General features: G+C 46.0%; 1 protein-coding gene across 1 annotated transcript; it reads right to left on the reverse strand.

Moving 5' to 3' along the window:
* Window positions 1-13,893: 13,893 nt before the first annotated feature.
* LOC141570783 (annexin-2 receptor-like) lies at window positions 13,894-14,475 on the reverse strand. Its single transcript, XM_074329211.2, has one exon. It carries the CDS (start codon window positions 14,452-14,454, stop codon window positions 13,894-13,896), a length of 561 nt encoding a protein of 186 aa, XP_074185312.2. The 5' UTR covers window positions 14,455-14,475.
* Between the last annotated feature and the right edge of the window lie 8,336 nt (window positions 14,476-22,811).

A 22,811-nucleotide genomic window follows, 5' to 3' on the forward strand; every position in this document is an offset into this window, starting at 1 on the left:
TCAGCCACCACCTTCTTGCTAGCCCCCATTTCCTGCTAGCGTAGCCACAGCAGTTATATTAGTGGCCAATGGCTCACTGGTTACAGCTGACAGCCAACTAGCCACACCTTATGGCCATCCAATCACAGTTGATGGCCATTTACTACCCGAGTTTGCAACTTTCCACGTGAGGCCGAGAGCCTGGAAACTGCTCTCTGGGATTCTGTCCCCACACTCCACCCCCACAGGGTCTTGCCTCACAAGTTACTCAACAAGCGCCTTCCGCGAGGGGCCCTGTGTGAGGAACCTGGAGGTGAATGCAATATCCTGGATACAGCCAGTCTCTCTGGGCACAGCCAGGGTTTCCTAGGGCACCACCAGCACTACTGGGCACAGCCAGACTTCCTGGGCTTCTTCGGGTACCACCAGTCTTCCTGGGCACAGCCAGGACCTCTCAGGGCACTGACACTCTCTCTGGGCACAGCTAGAATTCCTGGACTCAGCCAGGGCTCTCAGGGCACTGCCACTCTCTCTGGGAACAGCCAGATTTCTTGGACTCAGCCAGGGCTCACAGGGCACTGCCACTCTCTCTGGGCACAGTCAGATTTCTTGGACTCAGTCAGGGCTCTCAGGGCACTGCAGCTCTCTCTGGGCACAGCCAGACTTCCTGGACACAGCCAGGGCCTCTCAGGGCACTGCCCCTCTCTCTGGTCCAGCTCCCCAGATAAGAACGCAGGATATGGTGAGGCCAAAAAGGAACACCCACCGAGCCATAGGTAGGGGAGTCATACTACTATATTCTCGCTGGTGGCACTATAGTCTCACTGGAGGCTGGATCCTCATTGTCCGCAACCCGCTGTGCTAACTGCAATCTGCTCTTGCTAGCTCAGCCACCACCTTCTTGCTAGCCCCATTTTCCTGCTAGCCTAGCCACGGCCGTTATATTAGTGGCCAGTGGCTCACTGGTTACAGCTGACAGCCAACTAGCCATAGCTTATGGCCATCCAATCACAGTTGATGGCCATTTACTACTCAAGTGAGCACCTTTCCACGTGAGGCCGAGAGCCTGGAAACTGCTCTCTGGGACTCTGTCCCCACTCCAGGTGACACCGAAAGTCGTAGTCCTGCACCCTCAATGGTCTTTGCTATTTCTTTTTGTAGAGGTGGTTTCTCTGAATGGTTGGTTCGTTTTTTCAAGGGCAGCACAGGCAGTTGAGGCTCATATGCCATCCTGAGCTGAGGAATGGGTTAGGGTCTTGGGGCTTCAAGGGCGAGCTGGATAATTCACAGGACAATAAGAATAACAGCTGTTTGGTCATTACATGTGGCCCTGCCATGGAGGTAGGTGACTCAGATGAAAAGTTATCTCTGGTGATACCTCTCTTTTTTAGCCAGGCCTTTTATGGAATTTGTTCTTCATAGTTAAGGGAGAGGTAACACATTTTCCTAAATCTGCTGGGTCTTGATTGCTTTCAGCTTAAAGTGGTCACCATGCCAAAGTGGTACATTTGGGGGAGGTCAGATCTGAACTCCTTCACCACCATGAGAAAAGACAAATGTGATCCAATTAGTTGCTTAACAAAAGTACAGCTCTAAAGCTCTATGCTATTTTCAAAAAGTAAACAGATAAAATGACCCTAATGGTTGAAAATAAAGGAGTGGACAAAGATATAGCCCAAGTTAGTTAATTCTAAGATGAATTCTAAGACGACATTTCTCAATGTCGTACCTTTAGAATAGGTATATATCTTAAAATCAGTGGATTCTTACCATTTCGACATAGTTTTAAAACCAGCCTTTTTGCCCTTAGTGGTATATAGACACATGACCCATCTTGACCATGATTGGCTTCTTAGATTGAAGGGACTCTGATTCCAGACAACTGTTGAGCAGAAGCTGGTCAGTGTAGCTGTACTGGTGCATTTGTCTTAGCTTCTCTCAAGATTACATGGGATAAATCTAGAAGAAACAATTACGTTATTTGAAAGGGGTAAAGGTATATCTGGACATCGTAACCATGAGGCAATTAATTCAAAGAAAGAAAACGTGTTTAAATTAATGGAACGAATATAAAAGAATGACAGAATAAAGGATCTGGCCTACATAGTTTAATGCTAGGATTACTCAACATTTAGACTGCAACAGTGGCATCAGAAAGGCAACTGTCTCACCCTTCCCAGACAGACTGAACGTCTGGGGCTGGGGTGCTGAATCTGCATTGTAGCAAACTGCAAATATTGTCTTAAGCAAGCAAAGGGAAGAGGAACTCAGGTAACCGTAATTTAAATGCCAGTGCGCCAACTTCTTTCCCCAAGAGCAGAGAGAAAAATAATGCAAGGATGACAAAAGGTGTGGAATTATAGCTGAGAAGGCTAAACAGAGAATAATACAGTGGGAGGGGAAGTGGCAAGAGAATAATTTAGGATTTCGATGGGGCAGAAAATGAGGGAAATTAAACTTAGGAACTTGTATTTTCCTCTCCTGTGATAAGTCTTCCTGTAGGGCTTTCTGAAAGACACAGGGTGTGAAAGCTGCTCCCACAGGCTCTCCTGATTCCTGTCCAGGTTAAGGTTTCTGTCATAAATTTCGCCATGTTAATCTATCTTTGGCCAGTCCAATTCACAGGGTCGGGTTGCCCAGCTGGACAACTCAAGAAGGGTAAAGGAAAAGATTGTTTTCTTCCTCTAACTCATTAAGGGTTTCAAAAATATGATAGAGGTGTGTGCTTCATTGTTTGTGAAAAACAATGACTACCTGTGGAAGCAGAATTATGGAGATTCTAAATTTCTAAGTCAATGTAATGTCTCACAACTTGATCATTTCCACTGTTAAACAAAATTCAACCAAGTAAATTTGGAGAGCTAAGTGGCTTTCTTAAACAACTTGTGAACTAGGCAGTACCCCATCTAGCAACTAGAATGGCTCTCCAAGGGATGGTACCAAATGAAAGATTTTTATAGGAAAAGAGTGTGGCAGGGGAGTTACTGGGAAAAGAATATTTTTAGACCTAGGCCAGGACATCTTCTTTTCTCGGAGGAGGGGATGATGAGAGTTTTGAGAGTTTTATCATGCAGGTGCCTCTTTTTTTCCTGTGGGGGATAGAGAGGGCCCACAGGACAGATGACCTTATTGGTGTTTTCTGGGTCAGAAAATTCCAGACTGGTTGATTAAGATTACATTTCTGGAGAAGTCCAATTCTCCAGAGCAGTGAATTCAGGTGTTAAGTCTAGGCTTGATACTGTCTAACAAACTCACAAACAAGTGTCTGGAGGCTTTGCTACAAATAAATGATAAAGATTTATTTAAGGGTATCAGAGCTTGCAAACTGGGAACACAGTGAGACAAAATCCCAGAAGTGTTCCAAAGAAGAAAGAAAAGTTGAGTTTTTATAGTAAAAAGTACATTCTTGGGAATTGTCAGCTCCGCATTGTTAGGCCTAGGGTTGGCCCTAGATAATTTGCAGTCAGATATCAGGCAGTCAGGATGTGACAGATGCCAGGTGCTCCAGAAGATGGGCACCAGGAGCTCTGGTCATACACCGTGGTCTGGATAATGGCAGTCAGGTGGATATCAGGTGGTGTGGAGATGTGAGTCTTTCAGGGGGCAATGAGAAGGTTATCTGGAGTGTCCCTACATATCCAGATGTATATCCTGGTATTGACACAGGACTGGAAAGTTCAAAAATTTCAGTTCCCAAACTAGTTAGAACAAGAATAGTCTTTCTCATGCCCCAACCTTCATAATGTTAATCATTTTGCAGCTTGGTTAGAGTGACTCCATTTTATATAGTCCCTATCTCCACTCTTCCTCACTTCCATGGCTTTCGTGGGCTGCACAGGCACAGGCAGTTCCCCCCCACCACCACCCTTCCTCGTGTCTTCCCAATGGGGCTGGTTCAGACTAAAGCATTTGGCTCCCTCTTTTCAGGGTCCTGGAACCGTGCTTTGCACGCAGCTGGGATCCCTTAGCTCTTTTGGTAGTAGCGCTGAGTCCTCTTGTTTTGTTTTTGTTTAATAATTTGTTTCCTAAGTCCGAAATAGCCCCCACGGGGCGTTTTGGCGGGCACGGAGTCCCAGTTGTTCTTGTTAGCACTTTCGCTTGTGGCGCAGAGCCCGCGGCATTGCTGTCAAGAAAAATGTTTACACAAGTGTGGCAACACCGTGGCGTCAACACCGTTCTCTCCTCCACTCCGGCGACTTCCCGAAGCAGGCATTTTCTCGGTAGAAACACCGTTCACTCCTCCATTCCCGCTGTTTCCCGAACAGGCTGTTTCTCGGTTTCTCATCAGCATTTTCGCCAGCAGCGTAACTGTTCAGCGCTGCTGGGTTAGGAGGTGGCTCCTAGCGCCAAAGAGGTTTTGTTTTGGCAGGGTAATTAGGTTCGCTGTTCTGTCGCTTGCTGTTTCCTAGTACCATTCTGTTCCCCATCGGTCTTTTCAGGGTATAAAACGGTGATACGCGTGCAGCTGGCGATCCGTTAGCTCCTGTGGTAGTAGCTTGAATACCCTGTTTTCTTTGGTTTCGGTTTTTTTTTTTTTTTTTTTTTTTTTTTTTTTTTTTTTTACCTAAGCCCGAAATTGCACCGATTGGGCGTTTTCTATGTGGCAGCACTGGTCATTCCTCCTAACACCGCTGCTTTCCCAGGCGGGTCTCAGTCCCAGCGCTGCAGCTGGCAGGGAGCCACGATTCCTGTTCTTGGCGCTGCGGCTTGTTATGCGGAGCCAGCGCTCTGGCTGCCACAAAACAGCGTTAGCATCCAGTGTGCCGGCATTTTTCTTGGTGGCAACGCTCTTCACTACTCCAAACACGTTGTTTCTCCGTGCGGGCTGTTTCTCTGTCGTAACACTGTTCGGTTCCCAGCAGGTATTCAGGGTCGTACAACCGCCCTCAGATTCCAGAGCAATTTTGCACTAACGCTGAGTCCTCGTGGTTTTTTTCTCCTTATTTCTATCTTATCTTATCTTGTCCTATCTTATCTTATCATCTTATCTTATCTTATCTTATCCTGTCTTGTCTGTCTATCTATCTATCTATCTATCTATCTATCTATCTATCTGTCATCGAAGCCCGAATTTCCACCGAATGGAAGTTTCCTCGGTGGCGGCAAAAACAAGCTCTGAAATTAATCCCAAATAAGTTAGGAATGATTTGACAAAATTATTAGATAGAAACAGCCACTCTACCAAGTCATTTTGTTGAATTATCACCGCTGTAGGTGAGTGGGGAGTGGGGAAAATTAAAATTTGTAAAGGTTGAGATGGATCTATGTGCTGAATCTGAGCTTCTTGAATTTTCTTTTCAACAAATCCTAGCTCTTTGTTGGCCTGAGGAGTTAGGGTACAGGGACTGTCTAATTGAGAAGGACACCGCAAAAGGCCAAATAAATTACTGAGCACATAAGTGGGGGTGGGGATTCCCTGAGTGGGACGAAGCCAATTAATATCTCCTAACAATTTTTGTAAATCATTTAATGTAGAGATTTGGTCTCTTCTGATTTGTACCTTTTGAGGCCTAATTGTTTGTCTGTCAACAATAGCTCCAAGATATTTTACAGGAGTCGTGGTTTGAATCTTATCAGGAGCAATACGGAGACCTGCCAACTCAAGTTGTTTCTGAAGCAACTTAAAACAATCTGCTAAAATCTCTGCAGTAGATGCAGCACAGAGAATGTCATCCATATAACGAATGATGTAGCAACCTGAAAATTCTTTTCTGACTGGTGAAACAGCTCTAGCTACTAAAAACTGACAAATTGTGGGACTATTAAGCATTCCCTGAGGAAGCACTTTCCATTGATATCTTTTACTAGGCTCTCTATTATTTAGAGAGGGCACTGAGAATGCAAATCTGGGGCAGTCTTAAGGATGTAAAGGGATAGTATAAAAACAATCTTGCAAATCTATTACTAGTAACAGCCAATTTTGGGGAATCATGGATGGTTGGGGGAGTCCAAGCTGTATCGGACCCATAGGCTCAATCAAAACATTAATTGTATGTAAATCAGTGAGCATTCTCCATTTTCCTGATCTCTTTTTTATGACAAAAACAGGAGAATTCCAAGGGCTAGTTGAAGGTTCTATATGATCTTGTTTTAATTGAATTTGTACCAATTCAGTTAAAGCCTCTAATTTTTCTTTTGAAAGCATTTCTGTTCAATCCAGTGAGGCTTTTCACTATTCCACTTAAGAGCCAAAGGAGTTTTCAGCTCCGTGACAGTGGCCCCTAACAAAAAGGCTTATGATTTTGTGAATTAAATCCCAATCCTTTACGTCCAGTCTGAAACGCAGGCTGAATAGTCTGAGTAATTCCCTGATTAAACTTTCCTAAACCTTGTCCTGGTTGGAAACCCATCTGGTTGGAAATTCATCATTTGTTGGCTCTGAGAGCTATATTGTCCTGGGGGTATCCAGATTTCTGCTCCCCATTGAGAAAGCAGTTCTCGACCCCACAAACTGATTGGAATATCAGCGATATAAGGCTGTAAAAATCCTTTTTGTCCTTCTGGCCCGAGGCAAGGAAGAATGCAGGTGCTCTGAAGCAGTCCTGAAGCCTCGCCTATCCCCACAACATTAGTGTTAGACGGTTGTACTTGCCAATTAGCCGGCCAATCGTGAGAATTTATTATAGAGATGTCCGCACCAGTGTCCATTAATCCTAAGAATTTTTTATTGTGAATCTTAACTTGACAGACTGGGCGGATGTCAGAAATCTTTTCTGCCAGAAAACCACCTGCTGATCCGGTACTTCCAAACCCTCCAGTTCTTTTTTGGGTTCCCCTCTTTTTAGGGGTATATAAGGGATTGAAAGAAGCTGTGCAACTCGCTCTCCCTTTTTAGCAGACCAAGGGACTGAGGAGGACATAACAATTTGAATTTCTCCCTTGAAATCTGGATCTGTTATTCCAGTGTGGACTGTAACTCCTTTTGATGTTAAGCTTGAACGACCAAGGAGAAGTCCAACTGTATTTTGAGGTATTGGTCCAATTATTCCTGTGGACACACGAAGGAGGGGTTTCCCCTGGAAGCAGCAGTATATCTTGAGCTGTACAAACATCAACTGCAGCACTTCCCTCAGTGGCAGGGGTTAATTGTTGAACAGATAATTTTGAGGAGGAGGCACCGTCTGATAATTTTGAGGTGCCGCCTGACTCACAAACACCCCGGTTATTGTCTGGGCCTGGGGCTGGCCCAGCTTCCCATTTCCCTGAAGCGGGGTCCCATCTTTATGATATTTAGATCATCATTCAGAGGCCCAATGGTTTCCTTTTTTACACCGAGGACAAACCCCGGGTTGTTTAAGACCCTGGGGAAGAGAAGGACTTTGTAGCCGGGAGCCGCTTTTTTTCTTAACTCTGCAATTCTTTTTGGTATGTCCAGGCTTGCCACAATTATGGCAGGTGCCAGAAAACTTGTCTCTTCCCTGAATTGCCCCTGTAATGGCATTAGCTAACACAGCAGCTTTATGGTCTTCTGTCCCCACTTCTTGACACAGCCTAAGATATCCCATAGCATCAGTTGTTTCTTTTTGTGTGCCAATGGCACGTTTACAATCTTTGTTTGTGTTTTCAAAAGCCATAATTTGTAAAATGATATCTGTGGCAGCAGGATTAGTGATTTGTTTATTAATGGCTTCTTGCAAACAGGCAAGGAAATCTGAATAAGGTTACTGTGGACCTTGTAAAATCTTTTGAAAAGAGGAGGGAGTTTTGCCCTCTATCTCAATCTTTTCCCATGCTGCTAGACAAATTTGTTTTAATTGTCCGACAGCCAATTCTTCCATATCTAGTTGATCACGGGTCTCAGTCCAAAGTCTCTTCCCTAATAGCTGGTCAGCAGAAATATCTATATTATGCGCCTCCTTTTGTTTCTCCTGTGTTTCTGCACTATCAATCCACCAAGTTTTAAAATGCAGGTATTGAGAAGGAGTTAGACAAGTTTTTGCTAAAGCATGCCACTCAGCGGGAATCATCCGATTGCCACCAGCAATACCTTTAACAAGGCCGACGGTATACGGAGAAGTGACTCCAAACTGCAAAACTGCTTGTTTTAATTCTTTTAGAAATTTAAAGGGGAAAGGCTCATAAACCGCTTCATGGATCCCTTCAGGATGGTCTGCATTAGGGGCTTCAGCCTGTCTAAAGATCACTGGAAAATTAAGGGCATCTATGTCTCCTTCGAGTTTAGCTTGATGTATGCCACGCTCTGTAACTGATAATGAAGAGCGCGTACGCTTCTTAGTTGTCTGAGGGATACTTTTTTTTTAATTAGTTTCAGGTGCACAAGACAAAGCAATACTTAGACGTTTATCATTTATATCCCTCACACTGTGTGAACCCCCCTTCCCCCATCCACTATCCCTCTGACATCGCACACAGCCATTACATTTCCACTGTCTCTATTCCTAATGCTGTACTCCGCTTCCTGTTACCATATACATATATATATATATATATATATATATATATATATATATATATATATATAAAATTACAGTTGGCATTCATTATTGTTCAGCTTCAGGTGTACAGCGCAGTGATCAGGCATCTACATCATCCCGGAGGTGGTCTCCCACATGGGACACGTGTCCATCGGCTACCCTACAAAATCTTTACATTATTGATTACATTCCCCAAATTAATTTTCAAAACCCTGTGGCCGGGCCGGCCCGGTGGCTCAGGCGGTTAGAGCTCCATGCTCCTAACTCCGAAGGCTGCCGGTTCGATTCCCACATGGGCTAGTGGGCTCTCAACCACAAGGTTGCCGGTTCAACTCCTCGAGTCCCGCAAGGGATGGTGGGCTCTGCCCCCTGCAACTAAGGTTGAACACGGCACCTTGAGCTGAGCTGCCGCTGAGCTCCCAGTTGGAGCACATCCTCTCAACCACAAGGTTGCCAGTTCGACTCCCGCAAGGGATGGTGGGCTGCGCCCCCAGCAACTAACAATGGCAACTGGACCTGGAGCTGAGCTGCGCCCTCCACAACTAACACTAAAAGAACAACTTGAAGCTGAACAGCACCCTCCACAACTGAGATTGAAAGGACAACAACTTGACTTGGAAAAAAGGCCTGGAAGTACACATTGTTCCCCAATAAAGTCCTGTTCCCCTTCCCCAATAAAATAAAAATAAAAAATAAATAAAAAAATAAAAGAATTGGAGTTAAAAAAAAAGACAGTGATGTGTTTGAATTAGTAAGGCACAATACGACATTGATATAAAAAAAAAACACACACACACACACACACACAAAAACACCCCGTGGCCATCTTGTGGTTACCGACTATTTTCTAAACCCCTCACTTTCCCCCTTATCCCCACTGAGGGATACTTTTACTGAGAAAGGGATTATTGTTTTGTCTAGCTGGTTTGGAAAGCCTCCTACGTTTGTTTTAAACAGGAAGGTGGCAGGGGTGGCCAATGAGACGGAGGAGGGGGACAATCGTCCTCAGAACATTCCTCCGGATCTGGATATAGAATTTTAGGAATGACAGTGGACACCGTCTTGGACCCCTCATCATTATCTCGACCCTCTTTTGTCTTTTTAAACTGGTTTATGTCATCTTTCTCTCTCTCCTCCTCTGAGTCTGTTTGGAGCAGTTCCAAAACTGAGTGGATTAGCTGGAACGTTTCCCAGATTGAACTGGGGAAAGACACTCCATTGGAATGTACTTCACAGAGACTTTGTCCTACCTCTTCCCACTTATCCATATCAAGTGTCCCAAGGTTTGGAAACCAGGAACAATGAGTCTCAATGACTTTGAGGAGTTCCTCTAATCTTTTTTCTGAGGTTTTGTGCTTTCCCTTCTTAAGAAGCTGCTGAAGCAGGCAGATACAAGGTCTGTACTTGTTTTCTGCATTACCCATGTTAGTAAGTAAGCAGGAAAGGAAAGAGAAGGACTTTCACTCCAATTCCACTCTGATGCTCAGCCGGCCGTGCCTCTCTCGAGACCTTAGAACACGTCTTAGCTAAGGCGTGGTCGTATAACCCCCAACCCTGGTTGGCGAGATGCCAAATCGCCGTTCTGCCATATGACGCGTTACGGAACCGCGGTTACGAGCCCAAGCAAACTCCATAGTCCTAAAGGACGGTGGAGCTATAAGCATTCGCTCACACAATCACACTCTTTCACACGAAAGTGTTAGTTGTTTCTTTTGAATTCCTTCATCACCCTGGTTAAATTCTCCAAGTCCATAGACTACCTCCTTACCCCAGGTAGCTGCCGCGCGGATTCTCGGAGTCCCTTCACCGTGTCTGCAGATCCTTACGACTCTAGTCGTCCTTCCCTTCTCAAGCCCCACGTTGGGCGCCAGATGTCGCGTCCAGCGCAACACGGGCAGTGAGGGTGCGAGAAGGGGAGGCTTGGGTTAAGTTTTTAAGAAAGAAACAAACAGAGACTTAATGCAGTTAAATCTCTCCGAAGGCCAGGGGTCTCTCAGTCTCAGAGGACTAGAGCCCAGATTTGAGCCGACTGGAGGTTTTTATTAGTAAGTACACAAGGGAGTAGCAGTGTTTTTGGCACGGTCTGTGAGACTCACTTATCATGTTATAGAAACAACCCAAACCAATTATGTTGATCTTCAAACAGCCGAAGCAGAAAGTCCTTGAGGTGAGGTGTGCAACTCTTTTAAGGGACATATATCACATGTTGAAATTGTTTCACAGAGCTGAGCAGAGAGAGCTTAATCTTATCACTCTCAAGACTTTTCTCCCAATTAGGTGAGAGGGAAAAGTCAGAGCCAGCAGTCGCTTTTCCCAGGCAGGGGGAAGGAGAGGCAAGGCTCCTTCCCATATTCTTCTAAGGCAGCTCATTGGGGGTCCCCACTCGGTTCCGCCTGGCTTAGGTTGTATCTCCCGTGAGATATCTTACCCGTCTTTGGCTGCAAACCATCTTTTGGGGACCAGACAGAGAGACATAAGGTGTAAACACAAGAATGCAACAGAGTCCCAGAAAGGCACAGTCTCACAGACTCTTCTTTCCTTAAGGAAAGACACGGGGGCGGGGGGGGGGGGGACAGTTGGCTAGGCTGTTGTGTGACTACAACTATGGACTATGGGGAATTGCCTTCCATCCCAATTTAATAGACCGCTTGACTGTTTGCTTGGAAACATACTACCATGTAGTGGAACAGGCAGATGTTTACTTCCTGTCTCGCCCTGCTGCCAGCAAGACTTGTTGGGGTATAGGTGGGTGTTTTCTTCCTGTGTCTCTATGGCCCCTGTTAAAAATATGTGAGAACCCTGGCTGTGCCCAGGAAGTCTGGCTGTGCCCAGAAGAGTGGCAGTGCCCTGAGAGGCCTGGCTGAGTCCAGGAAGTCTGGCTGTGCCCAGAGAGGGTGGCAGTGTCCTGAGAACCCTGGCTGAGCCCAGAAAGTCTGGCTGTGCCCAGAGAGAGTGGCTGTGCCCTGAGAGGCCCTGGCTGTGCCCAGGGAGACTGGTGGTACCCTAAGAAGCCCAGAAACCCTGGCAATGCCCAGAGAGCCTGGCTGTGTCCAGGATATTGCATTCACCTCCAGGCTCCTCTCATAGAACCCCTCATGGAAGATGTTTGTCACGTAGATTGTGAGGTGAGACCCTGTAGGTGTGGAGTGTGGGGACAGAACTGGGAGTGCAGTTTGAGGCTCTCGCCCTCACGTGGAAAGGTGCTGGCTCAGGTAGTAAATGGCCATCAACTGTGATTGGATGGCCATCAGCTGTGGCTAGTTGGCTGTCAGCTTTAACCAGTGAGCCATTGGCCACTAATATAACTGCCGTGGCTATGCTAGCAGCAAATGGGGGCTAGCAAGAACATTGGGGCTGAGCTAGCAAGAGCGGATTGCAGTTAGCATGTGCGGTTGGTTGGCAGAGAAGTGGAAGGGGGGTTGTGGATTGTGTGGCTACTCTTTCTTTGTCTCCAAACCAGCCGCCAGGGAGACTGTAGTGGTGACTCCCAATCTATGGCTCCATGGGTGTTCCTTTTTGGCCTCACCACGTCCTGCGTTCTTATGTGGGGAGCGGGAGCTGACAACCCGCATGACACCCTGCATGACACTAGCGTACTACAGTATTATGCTAAACATAAGTTTAAGTTGATCTGCTTTGTCTTCTTAATTTTTTACACAGGACAAAGGTATTTATGTTTACTGGCAAACATGTCTCTTTCCACATTAAAAGCAATTATACTATGAAAAGCATATGTCTGAAAATGATACATTTTTATAATTTGTACTGTAAATGTGCTAATAATTTGTATCATAAGTGTGCTAATCTAATAGTGGATGCTAATATATGACAGGTCACAGTTGCCTGCTTCCTAGTTTTCACTGGAAAGTAAAGGTTACTAATAGGTAACGCTTATAATCAAACTCTAAACATAAATCACCGGAAACAAGAGCGAGGGGAAGCAACTTATGTAGGACATATGGGGGGGGGGGTAAATGTGATGTGATTTTATGTGAAGAGTTCAAGATGTACAGTGTATGTTTTAGTTACAGAAAAAAGAGTAATTTTGCCCTAAAATAAAATGGCTACTCCAGAGACAGAAAAAGACAGAAACTAAATAGCTATATAAACATGAAAGAGTCTTGGGGTGGGGAGATTTACGTTGTGGAGTCAAAGATAGCCATAATTGAATAGTTGTATTTACAAAGGTTATTATTTTTTTTTTTAAATATGAGCGTAAGAATGTAGATACACGAAACTGGAGTTTAATTTTCTCTGCTAAAATAAAAAAAACTTCTTAGATGCTTGGTCTGCTTTTTATAAAAGATTATAAAAGTGTATCCTTTACCTTTACTGTACTCTTGCTAGAAACAAAGATTGTGTCTTATCAAAATATTCTTGTGCTTTCAGGTTTGGAAACACTACAATAAACGGAGTCTTTTCAATAGTAATTTTCTGTATTTGCCTTTGAAATCAGAAAAACATCCTGACTGATGAAAGAAAGGAGACATCGGCCATAAATACGACCGCCCAAGCCACGGAGCGCAGTCCAGTCTTTTCTACCAGAGAAGGGGCCGGAGAGAGAGCGCCGGTTGGTGCTCTTCATCCAAGCCCTGCTGACAACACGCTGACACTGAGCTGGTCCCAGAACCTGGCCCTTCTCCAGCCCTAACTGGACGGCTGAGAAGCAGCCTGTTTGGAGGAGTGAACGGTGTCGCCATAGGGAAAACGCCGGGGACTGAATGCAGACGTAGTTCTGTGGCCCCTATGGCACCTGCTCGGCGCAACAGGCAGAATAACAACGGGAACAGGGGCTCGGTGCCAGCCACGGTGCTGGGACTGCGAGACCCGTCCGGGGAAACCAGCGGGACAAGCACCCAGTCAGTACAGGAGAACGGAGGGGTGCTGCCACTGAGAGCTGGGACTTGACCCGCACCGTTAACGAAAGTGATGAGAAATCGGCGGTTTCAGTTCAACGAGAGCTGTTGCCCTGGAAAACGATACACGCGGAGCCACAGACACCAGGACTGTGAGAAACCACCCACCCCAAGCGCGACCAAGAAAACTCGTGTTCAACCAAAGATTTGGTCGTGTTCCAAAATGCTGGCCGAAAGGCGGAGAAACCGCCCCGCGGTTTGCACCAGTCAGAGACACACCCACAAAACGCGGTCCCCAGCACTTCAAAGGACTGGGATCCAGCAAGTGTCGCCAAGAAGCAGCTAGCCTGCTGCCTGAGAGCAACGTCGGGCTGGCAAAAGTAGCCATGGAGAAGCGGCGGGCGAAGCAAAATCAGGATATATTGTCGTTTCCTGGGCTCGTGGGCGAAAGAGGAAACCCCAAGTCATAAGCCTCTAGAGCTGCAAGGAGAAACTTGAGGAATGAGCATCAAAAATCGACCAGGGACACCCAACGGACATCTTAACACAGTTTTATTCCGTAAGGGAGGATCTATTTCCCGTGGAAAGTTCCCCAAAGGCTCCCGCTGCCATCGCAGGGCTCTTTAGCTCCAAGGACTGTCCGACAGCAGCCGCATGAAGGTGTAGACAGCGCGACGAATCCACTGCAGGCAGCCTGAGAAAACCCTGCGCAGGCTCCACCAAGCGGCCACTGGGTGTCTGCGGCGCTGTGACGCGGGCGCGCGGTCACAAGTCTCGGTGTCCTGCGAGCTGACTGCGGCGTCGGGCGGCTGGGCCTCGGGAAGCTGCTGGAACGTGGTTCTGTCTGCGCTCTCCGTCTCCGCTGCGGGTGTTCCTGGCGTCATCTGTGTCGCCGGCGGCCAGAGGCCCGGACTGGGCAGGGCCGGGCTCGCTTCCAAGGTGCTCTGGACTCTGGTTAAGAGTCTGTACCGCTGATAGACCGACGGCAGCCGCCAAGGAGGACTGGAAAACAGTCTCCCATCGTAATAACCGCGGCGACAGGACGACTCGCCCAGTACGGGGTAGAGGGAGAGCGGCCACTGCCCAGAATCTTCGGAGCTTCGAATAGAGAGAGGCAGCGGCCCTGGCTCCACGTTAGTGGAATCCCACGCCTTCTTCACAGCGTCGAGGAAATGCTGCTCCATCGCGGAGACCTCGGACCAGGAGGACAAAGGCGTTCGCGCCGGTGCAAGAGGCAAAGTCTGCAGCAGTACCAGCAGCCCGGGTATTTATGCTCTCCCCGCTCGTGGGCGGATGCAAGCCAGAGGTCGCACACCGACTAATTCAATACGGAGTTACCTACCACGAACGACTTCAAAACGATGCTACCAGTGACATATTCAAGGAAATCAGTAGAAGCAGTGAACTACGAAAACTGCCTGAGCGCACACATCGCCCAACCAGCATTCCGATGGAAAAACGTAGCAGGAGGAAAACATACCGAAAAGGAATGGGGCCGTAAGCAAACTGGACAGAGAACTAACCCTACAAGGAGTAGAGCACGACTACCGGGACACAAGCCCTAGGACACCGCGGTTCTCAGAGAAAACGAAGTGCAGACACTGTCTTCTCGGGATCTGCGCTGTTAGCGACAAGGCTGAAGAAAAAAACGGAAAAAATAGCGATGCGGGACCGTCAGCACACAATGGGTCTTTGAGAAGTCAACCTGCACCCATTGCCGGGTCGGCTCTGCTCTGCTTGCGACATTGCGACTCAGAGATTACCCATCTCTGCACACAAAACGGAGAAATTGCCCATCGCTGAACACAAAATGGAGACATTACCCATCTCTGCGCGCGCGCGCGCACACACACACACACACACACACACACACACACACACGGAGGAATTAGCAGTGCACAGCGAGGAATCGATGGGTGTCCAAGAAATCAACGTGCATCCAAAACCCTCTCCTGTTCTGCGCTGCCCACGACGTCGCTGAAGACAAAACGGAGAAATTAACGGCGCACAGACAGAGAGAAAACCTGTGTCTCCATGAAATCATCGTGCATCCACAGCCCTTTCTGCCTCTGCGTGGCTATCGACACCGCTAAACACAAAACGGAGAAATTACCCATCGCTGAACACAAAAGGAGAAAGTAGCGGCTCACCTGGCCAGGGAACGATGGGGCTTTGAGATACCGACCTGCAGCCAATGCCCTCCCCGGCTCTGCGCTGACTGCGACGTCACTGAAGACAAAACGGAGAAATCTCCCTTTGCTGAATAAAAAAAAAGGAGCAACCCTCCCTCGCTGAAGCCAAAACGGAGCAATGCCCCTTTCTGAAGCCAAATCGCAGAATCACCCCTCGCTGACGCGATGCGGAGCAATCACTCATCGCTGCCCACAAAACGTAGAAATTACCAGTGCACAAACGGCGGGGAATCCATGAGTCTCCAAGAAATCAACGTGCTTCCATTGCCCTCTCCAGCTTAGCGCTGATACTGACATCGCTGGAACCAGAACCGAGCAATCCCACCGGCTGAAGCCAAAACGGTGCAAGTACTTTAGCTGAAGCCGAAACGGAGAAAGCACCCCTCATTGCTGAGTAACCGGAGCAATCACCCCTCGCTAAACAGAAAAAGGAGCAATCCCCTCTCGCTGAAGCCAAAACAGAGCAATCAGCCCTGGCTGAATTGAAAAAGGAGCAATCCCGGGGCGGCCAGATGGCTCAGTTGGTTAGAGGGCGAGCTCCGAGCAACAGGGTTGCAGGTTTGACTTCCACATGGGTGGGTGAGCTACGCACCCCCGCAAATAAGATTGAAGGACAACAAGTTTACTTGGAGCTGATGGGTCCTGGGGAAAACACAGCGCTCCCCAACAAAGTCCTGGAAATACACACTGTTCCCCTTCGCCAATAAAGTCTTTTTTTTTTTTTAAAAAAAAGTATCTCATTGCTTTAATTTGCATTCCTCTGATTTTAATCAGTAGTGACCTCACTCACTGCTTCCATTCTGCCCCAGGCCCACCTATGAGGCTTCTAATCCTGACTCCACCCATCTCAAATCAATCCCACTGTCGGAGAATAAGGAGACAAGTTTTAATCGTTGTATACAATTTCAAAAAGAAATCATGACAACTCTGTGTAGACCTAAAAGAAAATGTCCTCAGCATATAATTTATTACTCGGGGAGTTTTATTCAAGAGAGAAAAAACGAAATAACGAATGTTCTCCGTCACAGAAACCTCAAGGCTCCTAGGCACGCAGGGCGTTATCACAGCAAAGTCCCCCGCGCAGACAGAGGGACCCACTGGGGTGTCTCGGGCTCCGTCCAGGACGTCGGTTGAAGGGCGCAGTGCTGAAGGCCAGGCTAAGGCTGGGGTTCCTTTCAGGGTCCCACCCTATTTTAAGCCTCAGTTTTCAGCAGCTTCTTGGGGTGGTCTGGGCTCCTGGCGGCGACCCGACCAAGTGTCTGTCCACCTCTGCTGGCATCCCCTGGTTGGTGCATGCGCCATTGGTCTGGGCCGTCTGTCATATCGGCCTCTTCTTGAGGTGACTGTCGCTCCATCTCGGTTTCAGCCATTGGGTCCTGGACATACGGGTCTCGACGGCGCTTCTGGCCCCGCTCAGCTCTGGGAACATCTCCGTGCCAGGTGCAAGCATGGCGCAGCAGCCCACAGGCACCATAGCTCCGTTCCCCGGAGAAGTGGCCCGTTTCGCAGGAGTGGCGGCTCAGCGCAGGGAAGTTGTCCATGGCCCAGGCCCAGGCCTGTTCTCGGTTCAGGCCCGGTGGCATGGTGGGCTCTGGACACGGCCTCATCCAAGACAGGTCTTCCAAAGTTGCTGGATGGGTTTCCATGGCTTCAGCCTCCTGAGCGGCCTCAGACGTGTAGCTTAGTCTAGAAGTAGCGAGCAAATGATTCCATCGGGTACGGAGTGTGCCTTTTATACTGTTTCTGTGAGAGAGGACTTTGGGAAGCAGAGGCGGGTAATGCATCGCGAGTGCTCATTTGCATTGCAAATTGCCTCAGAGCCTGATAGGATTAAGGAGAAATTTCCAGCATTCCGGAAGTACCAATTGAAAACCTGAGGGGATTCCCTGATTGAATTAAGGGGGGTGGGGGGGGGAGGGATAAGAAGGAAGGTCGGGGGTGGTGGGTTGGGGGGTGGGGAAGGTACAGTTCCTGGCTATTTCCATTCACTGAAAAAGCCTCTCTACTTGTCAGGCACATCTAGGGAAATAACACTTCTCATAAGTATTTTCTTTGCATATCACAAGATTGTCTGGTTTTAGAGAAGAGACTTCAAGAGATTAGATCCTTGCAATAGTATTAATACAAAGCTAGTTCATGCTGTAGCTGAACAGAGATTCCAGGCCCTGACTCAGGTATACCAAGTAAGGAAATGAGGAAAGGAGCAGTTAGGTAGGAGTGAGGAAAAGAGAGTCCCATGCCTTACTTAAAATTGTAATTTTCTATTTTTATCTACACTAGATTATGTGACTCAAAGGGAGACTTCAAATATGTTATGCTTTTCATACCAGTGGCAAATACATTGGGTTAATGCCACATTTCCAGTGTATTTTTGCAACACCCCATCTTGTTTTATGTAAATATGTGCATTCTGTTATTAGTGACTCCCCTTACTTCCATTGAAATTCTTCCCAACGATTTTTTATGTGTGTTTTTGTATCAGTTTTGTATTATGTGATTCTTTTGTGTGCATATATCTCCAATTCAGGTAAGGTGATCAAGTTATTTATCGAATTTGTTTTATTATTTCCCATCCATTTGCAAGTTTCCAAGACTGTTATATATACATTTTATTTGTTGCTTCCAATGCTGGCATATTAACCTCTGATGAGCCCCTGCCACATTTTATCTATCTGCTATCTCACAGTGGACATTCAGATCGGCACTTACCCACCTTTGCCACACAAAATACTCCCCTTGTGAGTGAATTTCTTCAGGATGTATACACATTAACAGAATTATGCCATAAAAATGCATAAATATCAATTTATTGAGTTGTTAAAGAACAAAAATCCAACCAAGTAAATTTAAAGATTGGCTTTATTGAATGATTCGTGAATTGGGCAGTATTCCATCTACTAAATAGAGAGGTGCTCAGAGAATTTGTACAAAATGGAAGGTTTTTATAGGCAGAAACTGGGTGGGACAAGAAAGTTACTAATAAAACCAAAAAAAGGATTGTTTCAGGCAAGGGCAACCTTCATTGGGGGGAGCACAGCAGGGGTCCTACAGGCAGATTACCTCAACTAGTGTTGATCTGGAAATTATAGGGTAATTGGTTTAAAATTCCACTTCTGGGAGAGGCTGAAACTACAATTGCATTCGATGTTAAGTCTTGGTGGGGCTAAGCAAAAGTGACTGTATTTTGGGCCTGATTTGGGGCCTGATTTTTTAACAGAGTATTGTTTTTCAGGATGCATACAAATTTACCTTCTAACAATAATGCATAAGGATTATTCAATGCACACATTCCCCACAAACACTTTGAATGATCCAATAATTGCCAGGGGCTTCTTGATTATGAAATGGGGTGGTAGTGAGATTCAGTGTCTCTCTTTGGTAGCTACTTTGTTGTGTGGTCCTGAGAGTAATTCCTGAAGTTCAGGCAAAAATTTTTGTATTCATTATCCCATCAAGTTTCAGGTTCTTTTTTATCCCTTAGTGAATTACTTTATGCTTAAACTACAGTTTTAAGTATATTCCATTTATGTTTCTAAAAACCATGAAAAGAAATAAAACAGTGACATCACATTCAACACTATACAGTTCAGTGTTGTTGAAAATAACATACCATTCATATTGCATACATTATTTTTCTTTTAAAAAGTTTATTAAAGGACATTCAAACTCCGAAAAATAAAAACACAGAAATTAAAACAATGGCGGGAGCATTTGAGATCTTGCTTCTTTGCATATGCCATCAGTTTGGATCAAATAAACTCATAAAATTCCTTTACAGGTTTGGACATTTCTGATGTTGACATTTACTTAGTGTAGTTGGCAGGATTCTGAAGACGCCCACTCAGGACCACCCTGTGGACCGGGACTGGGTGCTAGGTACATGCAAGGACCCATTGTGCCCCACCAGCTCCTGGCTTTGCATCCGGTGGACTTGGGTGAGTCTCTCTGGGAATCCCGGGTCTCCTTGCTTTAAGTAGCAGGCCATGACTTTATTTGAGCTGTTCTTAGAAAATCCTCGAGGTAAATAAGGGTTGAGATAACTCAGGAAAAGGAAAAAAAAAAAAGGGTTGCTGCTTTTAATTTCGCCTTTTTCATTGGATTGCTTACTGAGAGTCTGAACAAAATCTTTGCTGGTTACTTGAGAGACTGAACTCTCTTGAGCTCTGAAAGAGAAAGGACACTTGCTTCCCCAACCCAAATAGCCAATGCGGTGATGACTGTTGTTCAGACCCCGGAATCCGGAATCCGAAGGAGAAGGGCTCAGGGAGTTGTTCAGTGCGGTAAGAGCAGCCAATCCTAGAGAAGCCAGTGGAACTCTGGGGAGAAAGGCAGGGCACCCTGGAATGGGTTCACCCTGAGAGAGGAGCCAGAGGGAGCCATGAGAGCATTGCGGTTAAGGCAGTGTCTGGTAAGCTCTCACTGTCCCTTGCTTGTGTATTAGGTGACTAAGAATCTGTGGGGTTGCCTGAGAAAAACTTTTCTCTAGGGCAGAAAGCAGTCCTATAGGAATATCCACCACATTTGGAGCATCCGGAGACGTGCATGTAAAGGCTGATTTTCCCTAGAAGTTTGGTAAGACCCTATGGATCTCAAACTTAACATGGGTAATTGTCCCTTCCAGGCCAACAAGGCCCACCACCTTTGTGCCTTCCAGGCCAACAAGGCTCCCCACCGTCAGCCTATCATTTATAACGGAGATGCCTGAGATGAGGCTCCTTTGATACTTCTAAATTAATTTTTCTGCACACAGTTAGAAAGAGCCAGCTACAAAATTAGGCAGAATGAATGGGAAGACAATTATTAGAGACCGTCTCAGAACGTGAAAAAAGGCTGCCTCGTCTAAGCTAAAATGAAACTATGTAAAAGGACTTATATAAATGGATCAACCTATGATGTCGTTTAGGTGCCAACTCAATCCTTTGAGGTATTAAAAATAGCTGTCCTTACTTTAAAAGAGGAAAGGTCATTTGGAACTCGACTTTTCAAAGACAGATATAAATTGTAAATGCCCCCCCCCCAAATTGAATCCAACTGTTTTCTATTTGTCTGTGTATTTCTATATATGTATGCTATAAATGTGAGATAATTTTCTGCCTCAAGATGGTATAGTTAAAATTAATTTAAAGGCAAGTGCTTGTAAGGATTGAATATTCTAAAATTCTCAAAAATATAGCAACTGGCCCAAATGCCTTTCAAGTTCACATGATCTAAAATTAATCCTTAGTAAATAAAAGCTGGCTTGTTTGTTTAGTAAACAGACATGTTTAAGTAAAACAGACATGTCTTTATATTGATTGGGTTCTACAAAATAAATCCATGTTAATAATTGACTTTGATGTCTATGAAATGATTCTAGAGGTTATAATGTCTTAAATGTATTTCCAATAAAAGAACCTATGTTTTTAGAGGTTGTAAAATGTCTTCATAAATCTGCCAAACTAAAGAATACTACTTGCTTATTTCTTGGTTTTTATTAGACATTGAGGTTTTAATGATTAAAATCCCAACATATGTAGGAATAACTTTGCAATGTTATAGAAGATTGGTCATCAATGCATCCTTCGGATTGACTCATGACCAAAAGGGGGAACTGTGGACAAAAAAAAGGGATTCTACGGAAAGTAACCTCACAGGGTGATCTGATCAAAAATTCTTAACTGGGCAGGTCATGGTGGATAGTCACAGCCCAGGCATGTAACTTCTTTACTAAAAGGTTTATCTTTGCCTTAAGCAAGCCCTGTCCATTTATTCTGTGCATCTAGGTTAACACACCTTTGAAATGCCCCCTTTTAGGCCCTTTCTTCTAACACTGACCACCCTTACAGACTCCTCCATAATCTTATAACTAACCTGTAATCCAATCCCTGCCTTGCTTTTTCCTGCCCTCATGTAATCTTCCTTATGTTCCACTTAATTTCAAATGCATAAAAGAAACTGCAAAACAGTTATTCTCCAGTGCATTTGAGATCTTGCTCCCTGGCATATGTCGTCAGTTTGGCTGAAATAAACTCTTATAAAAATAAAAATAAAAAGCAGTGGCATGTATTTTTCACCTATCAAACTCAAAAGGTAATGTACATTGATTTTACCAATAATCTTCACATTGTAGGGTAACACACATTTCAGATACCTGCTACTGTGTTTGGTACAGTAACACAGTAAGAGATGATGAAATTAAATTTATAAAGCATATATTTTTGAAAAACAAAACTAATGGCAGCACACAGCACACAAATGCAAACAACCACTCATCTCCCTCCCACACACAATATTGCCACAACTTCTGCATGCTTATAGCCAAAACTAAGAACTGGGAAAACAATAATAGCAAATTTGAGTAATACTTTAAATCCCAAAGAAATGTATCCATTGGATAAATGAAACTAAGGAATTTTATTCTGTAGCTACAAGATATGGAATGAAAAAAGCTACTTACATAAGAGTGTATACATTATTACTCCATTTCTGTGTTACATATTTATATACAACTAGAAAATTGACAGATCCACAATAGCCTCTCAGAAACACTGGGGGGTCAGATGTGTGTTATACTTCATCTAGTTCAGGGAGTTCTAAAGTGGTCCTACATGCTGAGCATGACATGATGATTAACATCTTGCTAGCACTGTTCTCAAGGGAGAGCTCCCTTTCAGCTCCAGGATGGGGTGCATACTCTAATTCAAGTACCTTTGGTGTAGAGAGAAACGGTACCGTGGAAAAGTCACCCAATTGGCATAGGGATTGCAAGCAAGCACACCCACTCTGGGATGGGAGAGGGCACTGAGCCAACTTCTCACCGCAGGGTGGCTGGTTTCCCAGGCCAAATGTCCAAGGCCACGACTGCCTTGACCTTCCACCCCAGCGACCTTGCAGCAGGCCACCTCCACTAGTCGTAAGCGGGTGCTAGGCAAAGGGGCTGCAGAAAGTCAGAGGGGTAAAGAACACTTGCCAGTAGAATTTGGTCAGTGCCTGAGGAACCCTGAACTTCTGTGCGTGTTTGGAGAGGAGGGTGGGGAGAATGCAGTGGAGGAGGCACGCTCAGACGCCAGGAGGGCCCCTGAGATGGACTCGGAGCCAAGAAGGGCCAGGGACACGGAGCAGGAGGGTTTCCCAGCCTAAGTGGAGTCCTCAGCGCTGCTGGCTGCCTGTCTGCAGTTTCTCTTGAAGGCCCAACAGGTGTTGGCAAGTTGGATGAAAGGCCACGCTCCACCCCTGGCCACTCCTGTGACCCCAAGGCCCCATTCCCCTGCGCTCAGCAATGCCCAGTGACTGAGGCCTCCCCCCCACCCCCACCCCCCTGCACTTGGACTGGCCCGTCTGCCTACCCCGCCTATGCCCCTGCCTCGTTC

This window comes from Rhinolophus sinicus, chromosome 3, assembly GCF_057876585.1.
Source record: "Rhinolophus sinicus isolate RSI-liver-muscle chromosome 3, RSI-T2T, whole genome shotgun sequence".
Taxonomy (NCBI): domain Eukaryota; kingdom Metazoa; phylum Chordata; class Mammalia; order Chiroptera; family Rhinolophidae; genus Rhinolophus; species Rhinolophus sinicus.

Coding starts and splice junctions, on each gene's coding strand:
- LOC141570783 (XM_074329211.2), bottom strand. CDS start 14,454: ATGGAGCAGCATTTCCTCGACGCTGTGAAGAAGGCGTGGGATTCCACT.